This window comes from Pseudophryne corroboree, chromosome 5 (assembly GCF_028390025.1).
Source record: "Pseudophryne corroboree isolate aPseCor3 chromosome 5, aPseCor3.hap2, whole genome shotgun sequence".
Lineage (NCBI taxonomy): Eukaryota > Metazoa > Chordata > Amphibia > Anura > Myobatrachidae > Pseudophryne > Pseudophryne corroboree.
The window spans coordinates 230,916,658-230,938,952 of NC_086448.1; the positions used below are offsets into that span (position 1 = coordinate 230,916,658).

The window sequence follows — 22,295 nt, forward strand, 5'->3', positions numbered from 1 at the left end:
TCCCTGGTATACGTTGTCTGCCAGAAAAACACTCCATATCTGTGCTCAGTGTGCTGCATATATCTGTGCTCACACTGCTTAATTGTGGGGACTGGGGACCACCAGTATATTATATAGGAGGAGTACAGTGCAGAGTTTTGCTGACAGTGACCACCAGTATACGTTGTCTGCCTGAAAAACACTCAATATCTGTGCTCAGTGTGCTGCATATATCTGTGCTCACACTGCTTTATTGTGGGGACTGGGGACCACCAGTATATTATATAGGAGGAGTACAGTGCAGAGTTTTGCTGACAGTGACCACCAGTATACGTTGTCTGCCTGAAAAACACTCCATATCTGTGCTCAGTGTGCTGCATATATCTGTGCTCACACTGCTTTATTGTGGGGACTGGGGACCACCAGTATATTATATAGGAGGAGTACAGTGCAGAGTTTTGCTGACAGTGACCACCAGTATACGTTGTCTGCCTGGAAAACACTCCATATCTGTGCTCAGTGTGCTGCATATATCTGTGCTCACACTGCTTTATTGTGGGGACTGGGGACCACCAGTATATTACAAAGGAGGAGTACAGTGCAGAGTTTTGCTAACCAGTGACCACCAGTATACGTTGTCTGCCTGAAAAACGCTCCATATCTGTGCTCAGTGTGCTACATATATCTGTGCTAACACTGCTTTATTGTGGGGACTGGGGAACAGCAGTATTATATAGGAGGAGTACAGTGCAGAGTTTTGCTGACAGTGACCACCAGTATATATAGCAGTACGGTACGGAAGGCCACTGCTCTACCTACCTCTGTGTCGTCAAGTATACTATCCATCTAGATTCTATACCTGTGGTGCATTTTAGTTTTGCAGTTTGCTGACAGTGACCACCAGTATATATAGCAGTATGGTACGGAAGGCCACTGCTCTACCTACCTCTGTGTCGTCAAGTATACTATCCATCTAGATTATATACCTGTGGTGCATTTTAGTTTTGCAGTTTGCTGACAGTGACCACCAGTATATATAGCAGTACGGTACGGAAGGCCACTACTCTACCTACCTCTGTGTCGTCAAGTATACTATCCATCCATACCTGTGGTGCATTTCAGTTGTGCGCAGTATATATAGTAGTAGGCCATTGCTATTGATACTGGCATATAATTCCACACATTAAAAAATGGAGAACAAAAATGTGGAGGTTAAAATAGGGAAAGATCAAGATCCACTTCCACCTCGTGCTGAAGCTGCTGCCACTAGTCATGGCCGAGACGATGAAATGCCATCAACGTCGTCTGCCAAGGCCGATGCCCAATGTCATAGTAGAGAGCATGTAAAATCCAAAAAACAAAAGTTCAGTAAAATGACCCAAAAATCAAAATTGAAAGCGTCTGATAAGAAGCGTAAGCTTGCCAATATGCCATTTACGACACGGAGTGGCAAGGAACGGCTGAGGCCCTGGCCTATGTTCATGGCTAGTGGTTCAGATTCACATGAGGATGGAAGCACTCATCCTCTCGCTAGAAAAATGAAAAGACTTAAGCTGGCAAAACCACAGCAAAGAACTGTGCGTTCTTCTAAATCACAAATCCCCCAAGGAGAGTCCAATTGTGTCGGTTGCGATGCCTGACCTTTCCAACACTGGACGGGAAGAGCTTGCGCCTTCCACCATTTGCATTTGAAGATGAGGTGGACATCTTGCCTCTGTAGAGCCAGTTTGTGCAAGGAGAGATTGATTGCTTCTTTTTTGGTGGGGGCCCAAACCAACCAGTCATTTCAGTCACAGTCATGTGGCAGACCCTGTCGCTGAAATTATGGGTTCGTTAAAGTGTGCATGTCCTGTTTATACAACATAAGGGTGGGTAGGAGGGCCCAAGGACAATTCCATCTTGCACCTCTTTTTTCTTTCATTTTTCTTTGCATCATGTGCTGTTTGGGGACTATTTTTTTGAAGTGCCATCCTGTCTGACACTGCAGTGCCACTCCTAGATGGGCCAGGTGTTTGTGTCGGCCACTTGTGTCGCTTAGCTTAGTCACACAGCTACCTCATTGCGCCTCTTTTTTTCTTTGCATCATGTGCTGTTTGGGGACTATTTTTTTGAAGTGCCATCCTGTCTGACACTGCAGTGCCACTTCTAGATGGGCCAGGTGTTTGTGTCGGCCACTTGCGTCGCTTAGCTTAGTCACACAGCGACCTTGGTGCGCCTCTTTTTTTCTTTGCATCATGTGCTGTTTGGGGACAATTTTTTTGAAGTGCCATCCTGCCTGACACTGCAGTGCCACTCCTAGATGGGCCAGGTGTTTGTGTCGGCCACTTGTGTCGCTTAGCTTAGCCATCCAGCGACCTCGGTGCAAATTTTAGGACTAAAAATAATATTGTGAGGTGTGAGGTGTTCAGAATAGACTGAAAATGAGTGTAAATTATGGTTATTGAGGTTAATAATACTATGGGATCAAAATGACCCCCAAATTCTATGATTTAAGCTGTTTTTGAGGGTTTTTTGTAAAAAAAACACCCGAATCCGATAAAAAATTTTCAGGGAGGTTTTGCCAAAACGCGTCCGAATCCAAAACACGGCCGCGGAACCGAATCCAAAACCAAAACACAAAACCCGAAAAATTTCCGGTGCACATCACTAGTTAAAAGGCGATTTACTGATAGTGTATTCAGTTACTACATAAAACAAAAAAGGTATGCATTCTGTATTAATGAAGTCATTTCAGGAACCTTCTCACTGTTCAGAGGCGAGAGTCATTAATCTCACTTTCTGTTTGTTATTGGACCATTGGCTATTTTAGTGAAGAATAATCACAGCACTGTGTGAGGAAAAGATGGAATGTCAGACATAAATATTACTGCATATGCTGACATCACCTTAGTGTATTACTGCATACGCTGACATCACCTTAGTATATTACTGCATACGCTGACATCACCTTAGTATATTACTGCATACGCTGACATCACCTTAGTGTATTACTGCATACGCTGACATCACCTTAGTATATTACCGCTGACATCACCTTAGTGTATTACTGCATACACTGACATCACCTTAGTGTATTACTGCATACGCTGACATCACCTTAGTGTATTACTGCATACGCTGACATCACCTTAGTATATTACCGCTGACATCGCCTTAGTGTATTACTGCATACACTGACATCACCTTAGTATATTACTGCATACGCTGACATCACCTTAGTATATTACTGCATACGCTGACATCACCTTAGTATATTACTGCATACGCTGACATCACCTTAGTGTATTACTGCATACGCTGACATCACCTTAGTATATTACCGCTGACATCGCCTTAGTGTATTACTGCATACACTAACATCACCTTAGTGTATTACTGCATACACTGACATCACCTTAGTGTATTACTGCATACACTGACATCAACTTAGTGTATTACTGCATACGCTGACATCACCTTAGTGTATTACTGCATACGCTGACATCACCTTAGTGTATTACTGCATACGCTGACATCGCCTTAGTGTATTACTGCATACACTGATATCACCTTAGTGTATTACTGCATACGCTGACATCACCTTAGTGTATTACTGCATACGCTGACATCACCTTAGTGTATTACTGTATACACTGACATCACCTTAGTATATTACTGTATACACTGAAATCACCTTAGTGTATTACTGCATACGCTGACATCACCTTAGTGTATTACTGCATACGCTGACAACACCTTAGTGTATTACTGCATATGCTGACATCACCTTAGTCACATATTACTGCATATGCTGACATCACCTTAATATATGACTAAATACGCTGACTTCACCTTAGTGTATTACTGCAGATGCTGACATCACCTTAGTGTATTACTACATAAGCTGACATCACCTTAGTGTATTACTGCATATGCTGACATCACCTTAGTGTATTACTGTATACACTGACATCACCTTAGTGCAGTGGTTCTCAAACTCGGTCCTCAGGACCCCACACAGTGCATGTTTTGCAGGTAACCCAGCAAGTGCACAGGTGTATTAATTACTCACTGACACATTTTAAAAGGTCCACAGGTGAAGCTAATTATTTCACTTGTGATTCTGTGAGGAGACCTGCAAAACATGCACTGTGTGGGGTCCTGAGGACCGAGTTTGAGAACCTGTGCCTTATTGTATTACTGCATACGCTGATATCACCTTAGTATATTACTGTATACGCTGACATCGCCTTAGTGTATTACTGTATACACTGACATCACCATAGTGTATTACTGCATACGCTGACATCACCTTAGTGTATTACTGTTTAAGCTGACATCACCTTAGTATATTACCGCTGACATCGCCTTAGTGTATTACTGCATACACTAACATCACCTTAGTGTATTACTGCATACACTGACATCACCTTAGTGTATTACTGCATACACTGACATCAACTTAGTGTATTACTGCATACGCTGACATCACCTTAGTGTATTACTGCATACGCTGACATCACCTTAGTGTATTACTGCATACGCTGACATCACCTTAGTGTATTACTGCATACGCTGACATCACCTTAGTGTATTACTGCATACACTGACATCACCTTAGTGTATTACTGCATACACCGACATCAACTTAGTGTATTACTGCATACAGTGACATCACCTTAGTGTATTACTGTATACGCTGACATCACCTTAGTATATTACTGCATATGCTGACATCACCTTAGTATATTACTGCATACGCTGACATCACCTTAGTATATTACTGCATACGCTGACATCACCTTAGTGCAGTGGTTCTCAAACTCGGTCCTCAGGACCCCACACAGTGCATGTTTTGCAGGTAACCCAGCAGGTGCACAGGTGTATTAATTACTCGCTGACACATTTTAAAAGGTCCACAGGTGAAGCAAATTATTTCACTTGCGATTCTGTGAGGAGACCTGCAAAACATGCACTGTGTGGGGTCCTGAGGACCGAGTTTGAGAACCTGTGCCTTAGTATATTACTGCATACGCTGACATCACCTTAGTATATTACTGCATACGCTGACATCACCTTAGTGTATTACTGCATACGCTGACATCACCTTAGTATATTACTGCATACGCTGACATCACCTTAGTGTATTACTGCATACGCTGACATCACCTTAGTATATTACTGCATACGCTGACATCACCTTAGTGTATTACTGCATACGCTGACATCACCTTAGTATATTACCGCCGACATCGCCTTAGTGTATTACTGCATACACAGACATCACCTTAGTATATTACTGCATACGCTGACATCACCTTAGTATATTACTGCATACGCTGACATCACCTTAGTATATTACTGCATACGCTGACATCACCTTAGTATATTACCGCTGACATCACCTTAGTGTATTACTGCATACACTGACATCACCTTAGTGTATTACTGCATACACTGACATCAACTTAGTGTATTACTGCATACGCTGACATCACCTTAGTGTATTACTGCATACGCTGACATCACCTTAGTGTATTACTGCAGATGCTGACATCACCTTAGTATATTACTGCATATGCTGACATCACCTTAGTATATTACTGCATACACTGACATCACCTTAGTGTATTACTGCATACACTGACATCAACTTAGTGTATTACTGCATACGCTGACATCACCTTAGTGTATTACTGCATAAGCTGACATCGCCTTAGTGTATTACTGCATACACTGACATCACCTTAGTGTATTACTGCATACGCTGACATCACCTTAGTATATTACTGCATACGCTGACATCACCTTAGTGTATTACTGTATACACTGACATCACCTTAGTGTATTACTGCATACGCTGACATCACCTTAGTGTATTACTGTATACACTGACATCACCTTAGTATATTACTGTATACACTGAAATCACCTTAGTGTATTACTGCATACGCTGACATCACCTTAGTGTATTACTGCATACGCTGACAACACCTTAGTGTATTACTGCATATGCTGACATCACCTTAGTCACATATTACTGCATATGCTGACATCACCTTAATATATGACTAAATACGCTGACTTCACCTTAGTGTATTACTGCAGATGCTGACATCACCTTAGTGTATTACTACATAAGCTGACATCACCTTAGTGTATTACTGCATATGCTGACATCACCTTAGTGTATTACTGTATACACTGACATCACCTTAGTGCAGTGGTTCTCAAACTCGACCCTCAGGACCCCACACAGTGCATGTTTTGCAGGTAACCCAGCAAGTGCACAGGTGTATTAATTACTCACTGACACATTTTAAAAGGTCCACAGGTGAAGCTAATTATTTCACTTGTGATTCTGTGAGGAGACCTGCAAAACATGCACTGTGTGGGGTCCTGAGGACCGAGTTTGAGAACCTGTGCCTTAATGTATTACTGCATACGCTGATATCACCTTAGTATATTACTGTATACGCTGACATCGCCTTAGTGTATTACTGTATACACTGACATCACCATAGTGTATTACTGCATACGCTGACATCACCTTAGTGTATTACTGTTTAAGCTGACATCACCTTAGTATATTACTGCATATGCTGACATCACCTTAGTGTATTACTGTATACGCTGACATCACCTTAGTATATTACTGCATACGCTGACATCACCTTAGTATATTACTGCATACGCTATCACCTTAGTATATTACTGCATACGCTGACATCACCTTAGTGCAGTGGTTCTCAAACTCGGTCCTCAGGACCCCACACAGTGCATGTTTTGCAGGTAACCCAGCAGGTGCACAGGTGTATTAATTACTCGCTGACACATTTTAAAAGGTCCACAGGTGGAGCAAATTATTTCACTTGCGATTCTGTGAGGAGACCTGCAAAACATGCACTGTGTGGGGTCCTGAGGACCGAGTTTGAGAACCTGTGCCTTAGTGTATTACTGCATACGCTGACATCACCTTAGTATATTACTGCATACGCTGACATCACCTTAGTGTATTACTGTATACGCTGACATCACCTTAGTGTATTACTGCATACGCTGACATCACCTTAGTGTATTACTGCATACGCTGACATCACCTTAGTGTATTACTGCATACACTGACATCACCTTAGTGTATTACTGCATACACCGACATCAACTTAGTGTATTACTGCATACAGTGACATCACCTTAGTGTATTACTGTATACGCTGACATCACCTTAGTATATTACTGCATATGCTGACATCACCTTAGTATATTACTGCATACGCTGACATCACCTTAGTATATTACTGCATACGCTGACATCACCTTAGTGCAGTGGTTCTCAAACTCGGTCCTCAGGACCCCACACAGTGCATGTTTTGCAGGTAACCCAGCAGGTGCACAGGTGTATTAATTACTCGCTGACACATTTTAAAAGGTCCACAGGTGAAGCTAATTATTTCACTTGCGATTCTGTGAGGAGACCTGCAAAACATGCACTGTGTGGGGTCCTGAGGACCGAGTTTGAGAACCTGTGCCTTAGTATATTACTGCATACGCTGACATCACCTTAGTATATTACTGCATACGCTGACATCACCTTAGTGTATTACTGCATACGCTGACATCACCTTAGTATATTACTGCATACGCTGACATCACCTTAGTGTATTACTGCATACGCTGACATCACCTTAGTATATTACTGCATACGCTGACATCACCTTAGTGTATTACTGCATACGCTGACATCACCTTAGTATATTACCGCCGACATCGCCTTAGTGTATTACTGCATACACAGACATCACCTTAGTATATTACTGCATACGCTGACATCACCTTAGTATATTACTGCATACGCTGACATCACCTTAGTATATTACTGCATACGCTGACATCACCTTAGTGTATTACTGCATACGCTGACATCACCTTAGTATATTACCGCTGACATCACCTTAGTGTATTACTGCATACACTGACATCACCTTAGTGTATTACTGCATACACTGACATCAACTTAGTGTATTACTGCATACGCTGACATCACCTTAGTGTATTACTGCATACGCTGACATCACCTTAGTGTATTACTGCAGATGCTGACATCACCTTAGTATATTACTGCATATGCTGACATCACCTTAGTATATTACTGCATACACTGACATCACCTTAGTGTATTACTGCATACACTGACATCAACTTAGTGTATTACTGCATACGCTGACATCACCTTAGTGTATTACTGCATAAGCTGACATCGCCTTAGTGTATTACTGCATACACTGACATCACCTTAGTGTATTACTGCATACGCTGACATCACCTTAGTATATTACTGCATACGCTGACAGCACCTTAGTGTATTACTGTATACACTGACATCACCTTAGTGTATTACTGCATACGCTGACATCACCTTAGTGTATTACTGTATACACTGACATCACCTTAGTATATTACTGTATACACTGAAATCACCTTAGTGTATTACTGCATACGCTGACATCACCTTAGTGTATTACTGCATACGCTGACAACACCTTAGTGTATTACTGCATATGCTGACATCACCTTAGTCACATATTACTGCATATGCTGACATCACCTTAATATATGACTAAATACGCTGACTTCACCTTAGTGTATTACTGCAGATGCTGACATCACCTTAGTGTATTACTACATAAGCTGACATCACCTTAGTGTATTACTGCATATGCTGACATCACCTTAGTGTATTACTGTATACACTGACATCACCTTAGTGCAGTGGTTCTCAAACTCGACCCTCAGGACCCCACACAGTGCATGTTTTGCAGGTAACCCAGCAAGTGCACAGGTGTATTAATTACTCACTGACACATTTTAAAAGGTCCACAGGTGAAGCTAATTATTTCACTTGTGATTCTGTGAGGAGACCTGCAAAACATGCACTGTGTGGGGTCCTGAGGACCGAGTTTGAGAACCTGTGCCTTAGTGTATTACTGCATACGCTGATATCACCTTAGTATATTACTGTATACGCTGACATCGCCTTAGTGTATTACTGTATACACTGACATCACCATAGTGTATTACTGCATACGCTGACATCACCTTAGTGTATTACTGTTTAAGCTGACATCACCTTAGTATATTACTGCATATGCTGACATCACCTTAGTGTATTACTGTATACGCTGACATCACCTTAGTATATTACTGCATACGCTGACATCACCTTAGTATATTACTGCATACGCTATCACCTTAGTATATTACTGCATACGCTGACATCACCTTAGTGCAGTGGTTCTCAAACTCGGTCCTCAGGACCCCACACAGTGCATGTTTTGCAGGTAACCCAGCAGGTGCACAGGTGTATTAATTACTCGCTGACACATTTTAAAAGGTCCACAGGTGGAGCAAATTATTTCACTTGCGATTCTGTGAGGAGACCTGCAAAACATGCACTGTGTGGGGTCCTGAGGACTGAGTTTGAGAACCTGTGCCTTAGTGTATTACTGCATACGCTGACATCACCTTAGTATATTACTGCATACGCTGACATCACCTTAGTGTATTACTGTATACGCTGACATCACCTTAGTGTATTACTGCATACGCTGACATCACCTTAGTGTATTACTGCATACGCTGACATCACCTTAGTGTATTACTGCATACGCTGACATCACCTTAGTATATTACTGCATACGCTGACATCACCTTAGTGTATTACTGTATACGCTGACATCACCTTAGTGTATTACTGCATACGCTGACATCACCTTAGTGTATTACTGCATACGCTGACATCACCTTAGTGTATTACTGCATACGCTGACATCACCTTAGTATATTACTGCATACGCTGACATCACCTTAGTGTATTACTGTATACACTGAGTAATACACTAAGGTGATGTCAGCGTATGCAGTAATATACTAAGGTGATAGCGTATGCAGTAATATACTAAGGTGATGTCAGCGTATAACAGTGTATTACTGTTTAAGCTGACATCACCTTAGTATATTACTGCATATGCTGACATCACCTTAGTGTATTACTGTATACACTGACATCACCATAGTGTATTACTGCATACGCTGACATCACCTTAGTGTATTACTGTTTAAGCTGACATCACCTTAGCATATTACTGCATACGCTGACATCACCTTAGTATATTACTGCATACGCTATCACCTTAGTATATTACTGCATACGCTGACATCACCTTAGTGTGTTACTGCATACGCTGACATCACCTTAGTATATTACTGCATACGCTGACATCACCTTAGTGTATTACTACATACGCTGACATCACCTTAGTGTATTACTGCATACGCTGACATCACCTTAGTGTATTACTGCATACGCGGACATCACCTTAGTATATTACTGCATAAGCTGACATCACCTTAGTGTATTACTGCATACGCTGACATCACCTTAGTGTATTACTGCATACGCTGACATCACCTTAGTGTATTACTGCATACGCTGACATCACCTTAGTGTATTACTGCATACGCTGACATCACCTTAGTATATTACTGCATACGCTGACATCACCTTAGTGTATTACTGCATACGCTGACATCACCTTAGTGTATTACTGCATACGCTGACATCACCTTAGTGTATTACTGCATACGCGGACATCACCTTAGTATATTACTGCATAAGCTGACATCACCTTATTGTATTACTGAATACACCAGTGGTTTCCAAACTTTTTGGAATCACGGCACCCTAGAATATCAGAATTTTTTTCACGGCACCCCTACGCCAAAGATTTCTTACTGAGAAATTTTGAAAGAAATATTACATTAAGCAGATCGCGTTTATATGTCATCCTTAGGGTCAGTTGTGTGGTGAGGGACAAGATTTGCTCCTGTTTGGCCACATATTTTATGACTGGCAGCCAACAGCACTGGTTTTGCCTATTATATTGACCATGAATAATTTGAATTGGTCCTGGACCACCAACCCAGGGCACCCCTGCAAGTGTCCCGAGGCACCCCAGGGAGCCACGGCACACAGTTTGGGGACCTCTGGCATACGCAGTCATGGAAGAATTTGGTAATAAAGGTTAATTTGTTGTACTTCGGTGCTAAGTTCTCACAAACCCGGAGTAATTTATGCAATCAGATAGTACTCCGGCATAGGCATATTATCTAAAAGTCTGTGTTCATGGATAGCGTTTGTCCCTCCTGTCTATGGAGGGAATTCAATGCGATGGATGCAATGTGCGACATCGCAAGTGTTCCATTGCACCCAGTAAGAGGTATGAGGATACGGCAGATATGTGCGCAGCCAGTATAGCGGTGATTCCCTAACAGCACAGTGCACCAATTAAATTGGCCCCTATGTTTGGTTGCATGAATATTTATAAAACTGTATTTTTGTCTTAGTATATTTGTGCAAAACCACACCAAGGTGTATCCCAAAATCATACTTTACTGTACTATGATAAAAGTCATGTTTATGGATCATCTAGTCTCCATGTGGCTAGAAATTCTGTAAGGAAGAAGAGGGGACACATGATGACATACCTCTCTTTCTGTTACGTGACCATGCAGCTCTCACAGTAATACCTATAGTGCCAGTGGGTAAATATTTCATATTACATAAACCACAGCCCGAATCTCCTGCTTCAGGGCTCGATTGCGCAGTACAGTATATCCCAAAGAAACATGCACAGTGTATACAGTTTTTTGTAATCAAATATTTCAAATGAATTGTCTGCTTACCTTGAGTGATGGTTGTGAAATCAACATATCGATATTCGTATGATACGTCTATCTTGGTTTCAACATGTGGCCTCTTCAATGTTGAATATATGTTTCCTGGTCTTTTTTCATCAAATTTCTCAAATTTATTTAATCCACAGCCCATTGTAATAGGTGCTGAAAAAGATACACTTTAGTTCATTACATGGTATACTAAAAGTGATAAGTAACCACAAAAATGTATGATCATTAATTAAAATACATTTTCTAGATTTTCCATTGCAGTTTTGTTTAAAACAAAACAAAAAAAATTAAGTTTAATTAAGTAATCTCTTCACCTACGCTATCTTAACTACAGATCTAAGATATTGGTTGCTACAGGGTAAAAAGCTTAAAAAATAAAGCATGGCATGCTTGTGTGACATATCTGATAATGTGCAGTACACCTATTACCTACAATCCAGAGTATACCTATTACCTACAATCCAGAGTATACCTATTACCTACAATATTCACCACACAATATCTGGCTTTTAAACTGCACCTAGGTAATGTGAGGAACACAATCCAAGCAAGGTCTGTTTTCTCTTATCATAGAACATCAGGTATACCAGGTATTAGATCCGTAATATAGAAGCTTTGACATTTGTATCTGTATACTTCTCTATCTATAACAGATTGCCAATGGTAAGGGCAAATGTCAACAGCAACTGTCTTTTTGTTATGCGTGTATGTGTATATTGTTATATATTTGTAATACAGGTAATACCTTCACAAAAAGTCCAGTCAATGTATAGTACTCCTCTGATATACTATGGGCAGTATTCAATTCCCAATGAAGAAACATCGGGAGTAAAAAACTCCCGGGCTATCCAATTAGGTCACCAGAAAAAGTAAAAAAAAATTATCCGGAAAACACACAGCAGGTTCAGTGAAACCTATGTGTTCTCGGAAGAAACAACCCTGTTGTCAGACAACAGGGCTGTTTTCGGCAGGTGAAACACAATCCCTGATAAACTGCAGCTCGCACAGGCTTATTGGGGCAAATCGAATACCCACCCACACCCAAGGCGATGCAATTACGTGTAATCTGTGAATAAGAAGGCAGGAGGCGCCTAGTAGTACAGTATTTTGTGTAAGCAATGAATAAATATGTATGCCAAAAAAATAATAATTAAGTGCTCCTCTATTAAATCACTGTGATGGGTCCATGCAGGGGGAGATAAACTCCTCTTAACACATATGGTACAGTGCATTGTGTGGAAATATTTTGTAGTTACTGGGACAATTTAGGAGTGGCATATATAAAACAAGACACTGTCTCCTGCATTGCAGTTTGAGTCCTAACCTACATATTTGTTCTTTCATATTGAGATGCAGGGTGCAATAAGGGGTCTGTAGCATAATGATAATAATGGATAGTCTCCATCTAATGCATCCCTCTGCTTTCAAAAGATAGTAAAAATATTCTAAAATATTTTCAATAGACAGTATCATATAGAGGCTCTTCACCAATCAAATATAAGGAAAGATCAAAGATCAAAAATTATAAGTGAAGATGTTTTTTTTTTAAAGAAAAACATTTTGTTAATGACCCCCTCGATATTAAATATTAAGAGATCTATTTTTCTAATTTTTAATTATTGAGGGAGTTAAGGTGGCATTTTTCTGTTTTAGCAAAATAATTTATAGCAGAACAAGCCGTCTAGGTTTCTAGTTAGCCATGTGACTTACCCCGTGGTTTTAGCTTAGGTTAAGGGTCTGAAGCTATTCAATTTCCCGTGGCCAGCCAGCAGCTAATGCGCAGTAAACCATAGCTCCCAGGTGAAGTGTTCGGAGCTATGTAACTACTGCCTGCGGTAAGCCCACAACTCGCCCTGGAAGCACCAGTTAACTGGCTACCCTCAGGAGGGTGCAAGCAGAAATCCACGTTAAGTGGATTTTCTGGGCTAGTTGTGGGCTTGCTGTGGGCAGCAATTTAAACTTGGTTTTGCCCATTAAATGATTGCTACTTTAAAACATCAAGAAGACTCTCTCAGAGAACTTGCTGACGCCTGCAAGCCGCAGGCTATTACATTACCCTTATTGTATGCAAGATACAGTGGAGTCTATAGATAATACTTTATAATCACAAATGCAACCAGTAATAAATATATACAGCTACAGTCTATACAATAGTTATAACCCTGTCTTTTGAGTAAAGTAGGCTTTCCAAACCTCATTCCCCAACTAAGGGAAAAATGACAACCCAAGTTCTGTTCCTAAGGCTGGGTACACACTTGGCTGAGTGTGTACCCAGGGGACAATACACAGAGAGGACAATACAAAGAGGCCCTCATTCCGTGTTGTTCGCTCGCTAGCCGCTTTTCGCAGCAGTGCACACGCTAAGCCGTCGCCCTCTGGGAGTGAATCTTAGCTTAGCAGAATTGCAAACGAAGTATTCGCAATATAGCGAAAAGATTTTTCTTTGCAGTTTCTGAGTAGCTCGAGACTTACTCTTCCAGTGCGATCAGTTCAGTGCTTGTCGTTCCTGGTTTGACGTCACAAACACACCCACGTTCGCCCAGACACTCCCCCGTTTCTCCAGCCACTCCCGCGTTTTTCCCAGAAACGGAAGCGTTTTTTCACACACTCCCATAAAACGGCCAGTTTCCGCCCAGAAACACCCACTTCCTGTCAATCACACTACGATCAGCAGAACGAAGAAAAAACCTTGTAATGCCGTGAGTAAAATACCAAACTTCTTAGCAAATTTACTTGGCGCAGCCGCAGTGCGAACATTGCGCATGCGCAGTTAGCGGAAAATCGCACTGATGCGAAGGAAAATAACGAGCGAACAACTCGGAATGAGGGCCAGAGCTAGCAGGGGGTTTGTTTTTGGTAAGATCAGCACTAAGGACACGTGGACACCCGCTTAGGCTAGAGGAGGGGAGATTTTGCACACTGAGACGGAAAGGTTTCTTCACAGTAAGGACAATACATATCTGGAATTCCCTGCTTGAGAGAGTAGTAGTGGTGGACTCGGTCATTGCTTTTAAGAATGGGCTAGAAAAATTCCTAATGGATAAGGATATACAGGGTTACGGTGGGTAAATAACACACTATAGTAATAAAAAAAAATAGAGGAATAGACATAACAGCTAAGCATTCACCACAGTTAAAATTAGTCTTAAAGATATTACAGTGTAGGGGATCACTGACAGGTTGAACTCGATGGACAAATTGTCTTTTTTCAACCTCAGAAACTATGTTACTATGATCTAACGATTGGTAAGGTTTATGCACAAACGATTTTACCAAGCCAGACATGCCTGGCCACAGGAACCAGAAGAGACGTCATTGTCGGCAGTTCCTATGGTCGGCATATGGGTCGGTCAACGGTCGCCTAGACACACAGTCAGATGTACCGATATACTGCACCTGTAGGATATATCTGCAGTAGCCGTGCTGCAGGGCGACCTGATATGTCTGTGACCGACGTCATTCACAGACATATCGGTTATACTCGTGAGACAATGGCCCAACTGATATGGGGGTATATGCAATTGTGGTCGAATTCCGTCTGGAATTCGACTGTTTTTTAATTCGACACAATTCGACAGTCAGACACCCTGCCGCCGGGACCCGAATTCGACATATTCAATAAAAAACGGATTAGACAGTCCCGCTGTCGAAAAACGGACCAATTGACGGATAGTGTGCATCCTGGATTCAACTTTTTGGACGGCACAAAAGTGTTTAAAAAACCCAGAAAAAAATTGCGTGCGGTCCCCCCTCCTAAGCATAACCAGCCTCGGGCTCTTTGAGCCGGTCCTGGTTGTAAAAATACGGGGAAAAAATTGACAGGGGATCCCCTGTATTTTTACAACCAGCACCGGGCTCTGCGTCTGGTCCTGGTGCAAAAAATATGGGGGACAAAAAGCGTAGGGGTCCCCCGTATTTTTAACACCAGCACCAGGCTCCACTAGCTGGAGAGATAATGCCACAGCCGGGGGACACTTTTATACCGGTCCCTGCGGCCGTGGCATTAAATCCCCAACTAGTCACCCCTGGCCGGGGTACCCTGGAGGAGTGGGGACCCCTTAAATCAAGGGGTCCCCCCCCCAGCCACCCAAGGGCCAGGGGTGAAGCCCGAGGCTGTCCGCCCCATCCAAGGGCTGCGGATGGGGGGCTGATAGCCTTGTGTCAAATAAAAGAATATTGTTTTTTGTAGCAGAACTACAAGTCCCAGCAAGCCTCCCCCGCAAGCTGATACTTGGAGAACCACAAGTACCAGCATGCGGGGGGGGGGGGGGGGACGGGCCCGCTGGTACCTGTAGTTCTACTGCAAAAAAAATACCCAAATAAAAACAGTACACGCACACCGTGAAAGTAAAACTTTATTACATACATGCATGCCGACACACACATACTTACCTATGTTCACACGCCGACTCTGTCCACTTCTCCATGTAGAATCCATGGGGTACCTGAAAATAAAATTATACTCACAAAAATCCTGTGTAGCATCTGTCCTCTTCTCCTTATAATGCACGTACTTGGCAAAAAAACAAACCGCATTACCCGGACCACACACTGAAAGGGGTCCCATGTTTACACATGGGGCCCCTTTCCCCGATTGCCGGGACCCCCCGTGACTCCTGTCACACAGGGTCCCTTCAGCCAATCAGGGAGCGCCACGTCGTGGCACTCTCCTGATTGGCTGTGCGCGTCTGAGCTGTCAGACAGCGCATAGCACTATGCCGCTCCATTATCATTACCATTACCTCACCGCTGACCGCAAAGTTCCCACCATTGAAGATAATGGAGCGGCATAGTGCTATGCGCTGTCTGACAGCTCAGACGCGCACAGCCAATCAGGAGAGTGCCACGAAGTGGCGCTCCCTGATTGGCTGAAGGGACCCTCTGTGACAGGAGTCACGGGGGTCCCGGCATTCGGGAAAGGGGTCCCATGTGTAAACATGGGACCCCTTTCAGTGCGTGGTCCGGCTTTTGCGTTTTATTTTTTTGCCAAGTACGTGGATTACAAAAAAGAAGAGGACAGATCTACACTGGATTTTGGTGAGTATAATTTTATTTTCAGGTACCCCGTGGATTCTACTTGGAGAAGTGGACAGAGTCGGCGTGTGAACATAGGTAAGTATGTGTGTGTCGGCGTGCATGTATGTAATAAAGTTTTACTTTCACGGTGTGCATGTACTGTTTTTATTTGGGTATTTTTTTTGTAGTAGAACTACAGGTACCAGCGGGCCAGTTTCCCCCCGCATGCTGGTACTTGTGGTTCTCCAAGTACCAGCTTGCGGGAGAGGCTTGCTGGGACTTGTAGTTCTGCTACAAAAAACAATATTATTTTATTTGACACAAGGCTATCAGCCCCCCATCCGCAGCCCTTGGATGGGGGGACAGCCTCGGGCTTCACCCCTGGCCCTTGGGTGGCTGGAGGGGGGGGACCCCTTGATTTAAGGGGTCCCCACTCCTCCAGGGTACCCCGGCCAGGGGTGACTAGTTGGGGATTTAATGCCACGGCCGCAGTGACCGGTATAAAAGTGTCCCCCGGCTGTGGCATTATCTCTCCAGCTAGTGGAGCCCAATGCTGGTGTTAAAAATACAGGGGACCCCTACGTCTTTTGTCCCCCGTATTTTTTGCACCAGGACCAGACACAGAACCTGGTGCTGGTTGTAAAAATACGGGGGATCCCCTGTCAATTTTCCCCCCGTATTTTTACAACCAGGACCAGCTCAAAGAGCCCGAGGCTGGTTATGCTTAGGAGGGGGGACCCCACGTATTTTTTTTCTTGATTTTTAACCCATTCCCACCCCTTCCCACTGAAAAACATGCTCTGATCTCTCCATATTATTTTGTCAGTAAAAAAAAAAATATATTCTTTTAAAAAATATATAAATAATACTTGTGGCTCCTAATAGACAAACCAAGTAGATAATCCCTTCTAATATAAATAGATATGCTATAAGCAACAAAAAAAACACACACAAAAAAACATGTTTTTAATTTTTTTTATTAGATTCCGCCACCAAAATGAGGTGGACTGAAATTGACGAAATGACTGTCGAAAAGCACTGTTGTCGAATCGATGTTCTTCAATTGAATATACTTTTGTCGAAAAGCCGCATTTTTACCATTGCAGACATGTCGAATTTGACAACTGTCGAATTTCAAAAAGTCGAATATGAAACGCCCGTTTTTTTGTCGAAAAGTACTGTATTGCATTGTCGAATTTTTTTGTGTGTCGAAAATGCCCCGTTTTTCGACATTTGCTGCAATTCGACCGCAATTGCATATACCCCATAGTGTGTGTACACGCAATATATCAGATAGTGTGTACCCAGCGTAAAACTCAACATTTCATACCATACCAGGGACATTGCAAATTTTATTAACTGAAGACATCTTGATTAACAGCTATACTTCTATAATAACCAACTATAATTATTATTAAATATTTGGTAACAATTATCAATATAATAATTATAATAATAATAATAATAATAATAATAAAATAGTGATATCACAAGTATATAGTTATAAAATAAAATAGATGAATATTACATTTATTGGCTTAGCTACAGTATGTTGACTGCAGGCGCGTAACTAAAGCGTACAGTATTATAATTAGTTTTCCCTTGCCTAAGCCAATACATTGTGTGTAGGATGTATAGAATAACACATTCTCATCTAATTGATTGCTGCTATGCATAGCTCAGTGAAAGTATTATATTAACCCCTGTGTCACTGAAGCTCTCTCACCCCTGTCCTGCGCCTGATTTAGAACTTTCGGGTTGATCATTTTCCAACATCAATCATTACAAAACATTTCTTTGTGGAAAACCCAAATCCTACTAAAATTAGTTTTATTTCAGTACAGTACAGTTTACATTGCTTTGTTTATAAATCAGTGACACGACATAGAAAATCTATCAAAAATATATATAAAAACGTGTTTTTATTGCACTTGTAAAAAGTGAACTGCAGGTAAATGTGTGGATTTAAGAAGAAAAAAGAAAGAATTTACGCTATAAAAAATACCAGGTGCATATATGGACAGAAGAAACATGTATAATTTTCAACCAAATATTTAAATACTTAATATTTAAAGCATGTATAATCTAAATATACGTGTGTCTCAATTGTGAATTGTATATTAATGTGAGTGGCATTCAATGTTACATATAGCGGGCATCCAATGTTACAGAGATAATATACACCTGTGTCTTTTAGTGGACCAATAGGAGGTAAAGTCCAATTATGATGATTAGGGATATAAGGATTTTTTGAACCAAAGGCAAACCACTCTTTGAAAAAGCACCTGAGGGTACGAAACGCGTTAGCGAGTGAAGTACCTGATCATTCTAAGGAGGATCATCTTGAATTGGGAGCCCTAACCAACCGGCACACTGTGTGGAATTATTCCTGGGAGCCACGGACGTTTCAAACACCTGCACGTCAGAGATTATCTTCATGAGCCGCCGGCTGGGTCTCCACAACAAGGGATGCGGTCAACCAGCTGGACAGCAGGCGTTGATATTCAGACGCTTAGTCCAGACACAAGCGGCCCCAGATCCGTCGTCTGTGAAACAGCGGCTGGAGACAGTGCAAACGGGTGAGACACACAATACTCAACGCCACCAACGACACAGCATTTTGCCTGCAGCACATGTTGGTTTGGATTGGTAAGCTCCCTGCATTCAAACATTACCACCGCACTGGTGTTTTGGATAAGTAGTCTATATAACTTGTTTATCAAAATACAAAGGACTATTACAATATTGGACACAATAAGAACTATTTTACCGGATGTTTTTAGATAGAGAAAGATATATATATTTTTTTTTTAATATTGAGCGTGCAATTTTTTTGGCCACGTGACATAGATCTTACATTGTAATACTGGATGCTTCACAGGACTACAATCTTAAGCAAAAAAATAAGATTTTACTTACCGATAAATCTATTTCTCGGAGTCCGTAGTGGATGCTGGGGTTCCTGAAAGGACCATGGGGAATAGCGGCTCCGCAGGAGACAGGGCACAAAAAGTAAAGCTTTTTCCGATCAGGTGGTGTGCACTGGCTCCTCCCCCTATGACCCTCCTCCAGACTCCAGTTAGGTACTGTGCCCGGACGAGCGTACACAATAAGGGAGGATTTTGAATCCCGGGTAAGACTCATACCAGCCACACCAATCACACCGTACAACTTGTGATCTAAACCCAGTTAACAGTATGATAACAGCGGAGCCTCTGAAAGATGGCTTCCTACAACAATAACCCGAATAAGTTAACAATAACTATGTACAATTTATGCAGATAATCCGCACTTGGGATGGGCGCCCAGCATCCACTACGGACTCCGAGAAATAGATTTATCGGTAAGTAAAATCTTATTTTCTCTATCGTCCTAGTGGATGCTGGGGTTCCTGAAAGGACCATGGGGATTATACCAAAGCTCCCAAACGGGCGGGAGAGTGCGGATGACTCTGCAGCACCGAATGAGAGAACTCCAGGTCCTCCTTAGCCAGAGTATCAAATTTGTAAAATTTTACAAACGTGTTCTCCCCTGACCACGTAGCTGCTCGGCAAAGTTGTAATGCCGAGACCCCTCGGGCAGCCGCCCAAGATGAGCCCACCTTCCTTGTGGAGTGGGCCTTTACAGATTTAGGCTGTGGCAGGCCTGCCACAGAATGTGCCAGTTGGATTGTGCTACAGATCCAACGAGCAATCGTCTGCTTAGACGCAGGAGCACCCATCTTGTTGGGTGCATACAATATAAACAACGAGTCAGATTTTCTGACTCCAGCTGTTCTTGCAATATATATTTTTAATGCTCTGACAACGTCCAGTAACTTGGAGTCCTCCAAGTCACTTGTAGCCGCAGGCACTACAATAGGCTGGTTCAGATGAAATGCTGACACCACCTTAGGGAGAAAATGCGGACGAGTCCGCAGTTCTGCCCTGTCCGAATGGAAAATCAGATATGGGCTTTTGTAAGATAAAGCTGCCAATTCTGACACTCTCCTGGCAGAAGCCAGGGCTAGAAGCATGGTCACTTTCCAAGTGAGATATTTCAAATCCACCTTATTTAGTGGTTCAAACCAATGAGATTTTAGAAAATCCAAAACTACATTGAGATCCCACGGTGCCACTGGAGGCACCACAGGGGGCTGTATATGCAGCACTCCCTTAACAAAGGTCTGGACTTCAGGGACTGAAGCCAATTCTTTTTGAAAGAAAATCGACAGGGCCGAAATTTGAACCTTAATAGATCCCAATTTGAGACCCATAGACAATCCTGATTGCAGGAAATGTAGGAATCGACCCAGTTGAAATTCCTCCGTCGGAGCACTCCGATCTTCGCACCACGCAACATATTTTCGCCAAATTCGGTGATAATGTTGCACGGTTACTTCTTTCCTTGCTTTAATCAAAGTAGGAATGACTTCTTCCGGCATGCCTTTTTCCATTAGGATCCGGCGTTCAACCGCCATGCCGTCAAACGCAGCCGCGGTAAGTCTTGAAACAGACAGGGACCCTGCTGAAGCAAGTCCCTCCTTAGAGGTAGAGGCCACGGATCTTCCGTGATCATCTCTTGAAGTTCCGGGTACCAAGTCCTTCTTGGCCAATCCGGAACCACTAGTATCGTTCTTACGCCTCTTTGCCGTATAATTCTCAATACTTTTGGTATGAGAGGCAGAGGAGGAAACACATACACCGACTGGTACACCCAAGGCGTTACCAGCGCGTCCACAGCTATTGCCTGCGGATCTCTTGACCTGGCGCAATACCTGTCCAGTTTTTTGTTGAGGCGAGACGCCATCATGTCCACCATTGGTCTTTCCCAACGGGTTACCAGCATGTGGAAGACTTCTGGATGAAGTCCCCACTCTCCCGGGTGAAGATCGTGTCTGCTGAGGAAGTCTGCTTCCCAGTTGTCCACTCCCGGGATGAACACTGCTGACAGTGCTATCACATGATTCTCTGCCCAGCGAAGAATCCTTGCAGCTTCTGCCATTGCACTCCTGCTTCTTGTGCCGCCCTGTCTGTTCACATGGGCGACTGCCGTGATGTTGTCCGACTGGATCAACACCGGTTTTCCCTGAAGCAGAGGTTCTGCCTGGCTTAGAGCATTGTATATTGCTCTTAGTTCCAGAATGTTTATGTGAAGAGACGTTTCCAGGCTCGTCCATACTCCCTGGAAGTTTCTTCCTTGTGTGACTGCTCCCCAGCCTCTCAGGCTGGCGTCCGTGGTCACCAGGATCCAATCCTGTATGCCGAATCTGCGGCCCTCCAATAGATGAGGACTCTGCAACCACCACAGAAGAGACACCCTTGTCCTTGGAGACAGGGTTATCCGTAGGTGCATCTGAAGATGCGACCCTGACCATTTGTCCAACAGATCCCTTTGGAAAATTCTTGCGTGGAATCTGCCGAATGGAATTGCTTCGTAAGAAGCCACCATTTTTCCCAGGACTCTTGTGCATTGATGTACAGACACCTTTCCTGGTTTTAGGAGGTTCCTGACAAGCTCGGATAACTCCTTGGCTTTTTCCTCCGGGAGAAAAACCTTTTTCTGAACCGTGTCCAGAATCATCCCTAGGAACAGCA

General features: G+C 42.7%; 1 protein-coding gene across 2 annotated transcripts in view; it reads right to left on the reverse strand.

Annotated features, from left to right (window-relative positions):
• The window catches only part of RFTN1 (raftlin, lipid raft linker 1), a 612,999-nt gene that overhangs the window by 470,056 nt on the left and 120,648 nt on the right, over positions 1–22,295 (reverse strand). For both annotated transcript variants that reach the window (XM_063922166.1, XM_063922167.1), the window contains exon 2: positions 11,701–11,856. In XM_063922166.1, coding sequence (XP_063778236.1) covers positions 11,701–11,845 — 145 coding nt within the window. In that variant the 5' untranslated portion in view covers positions 11,846–11,856. The remainder of the gene's footprint in view (positions 1–11,700; positions 11,857–22,295) is intronic.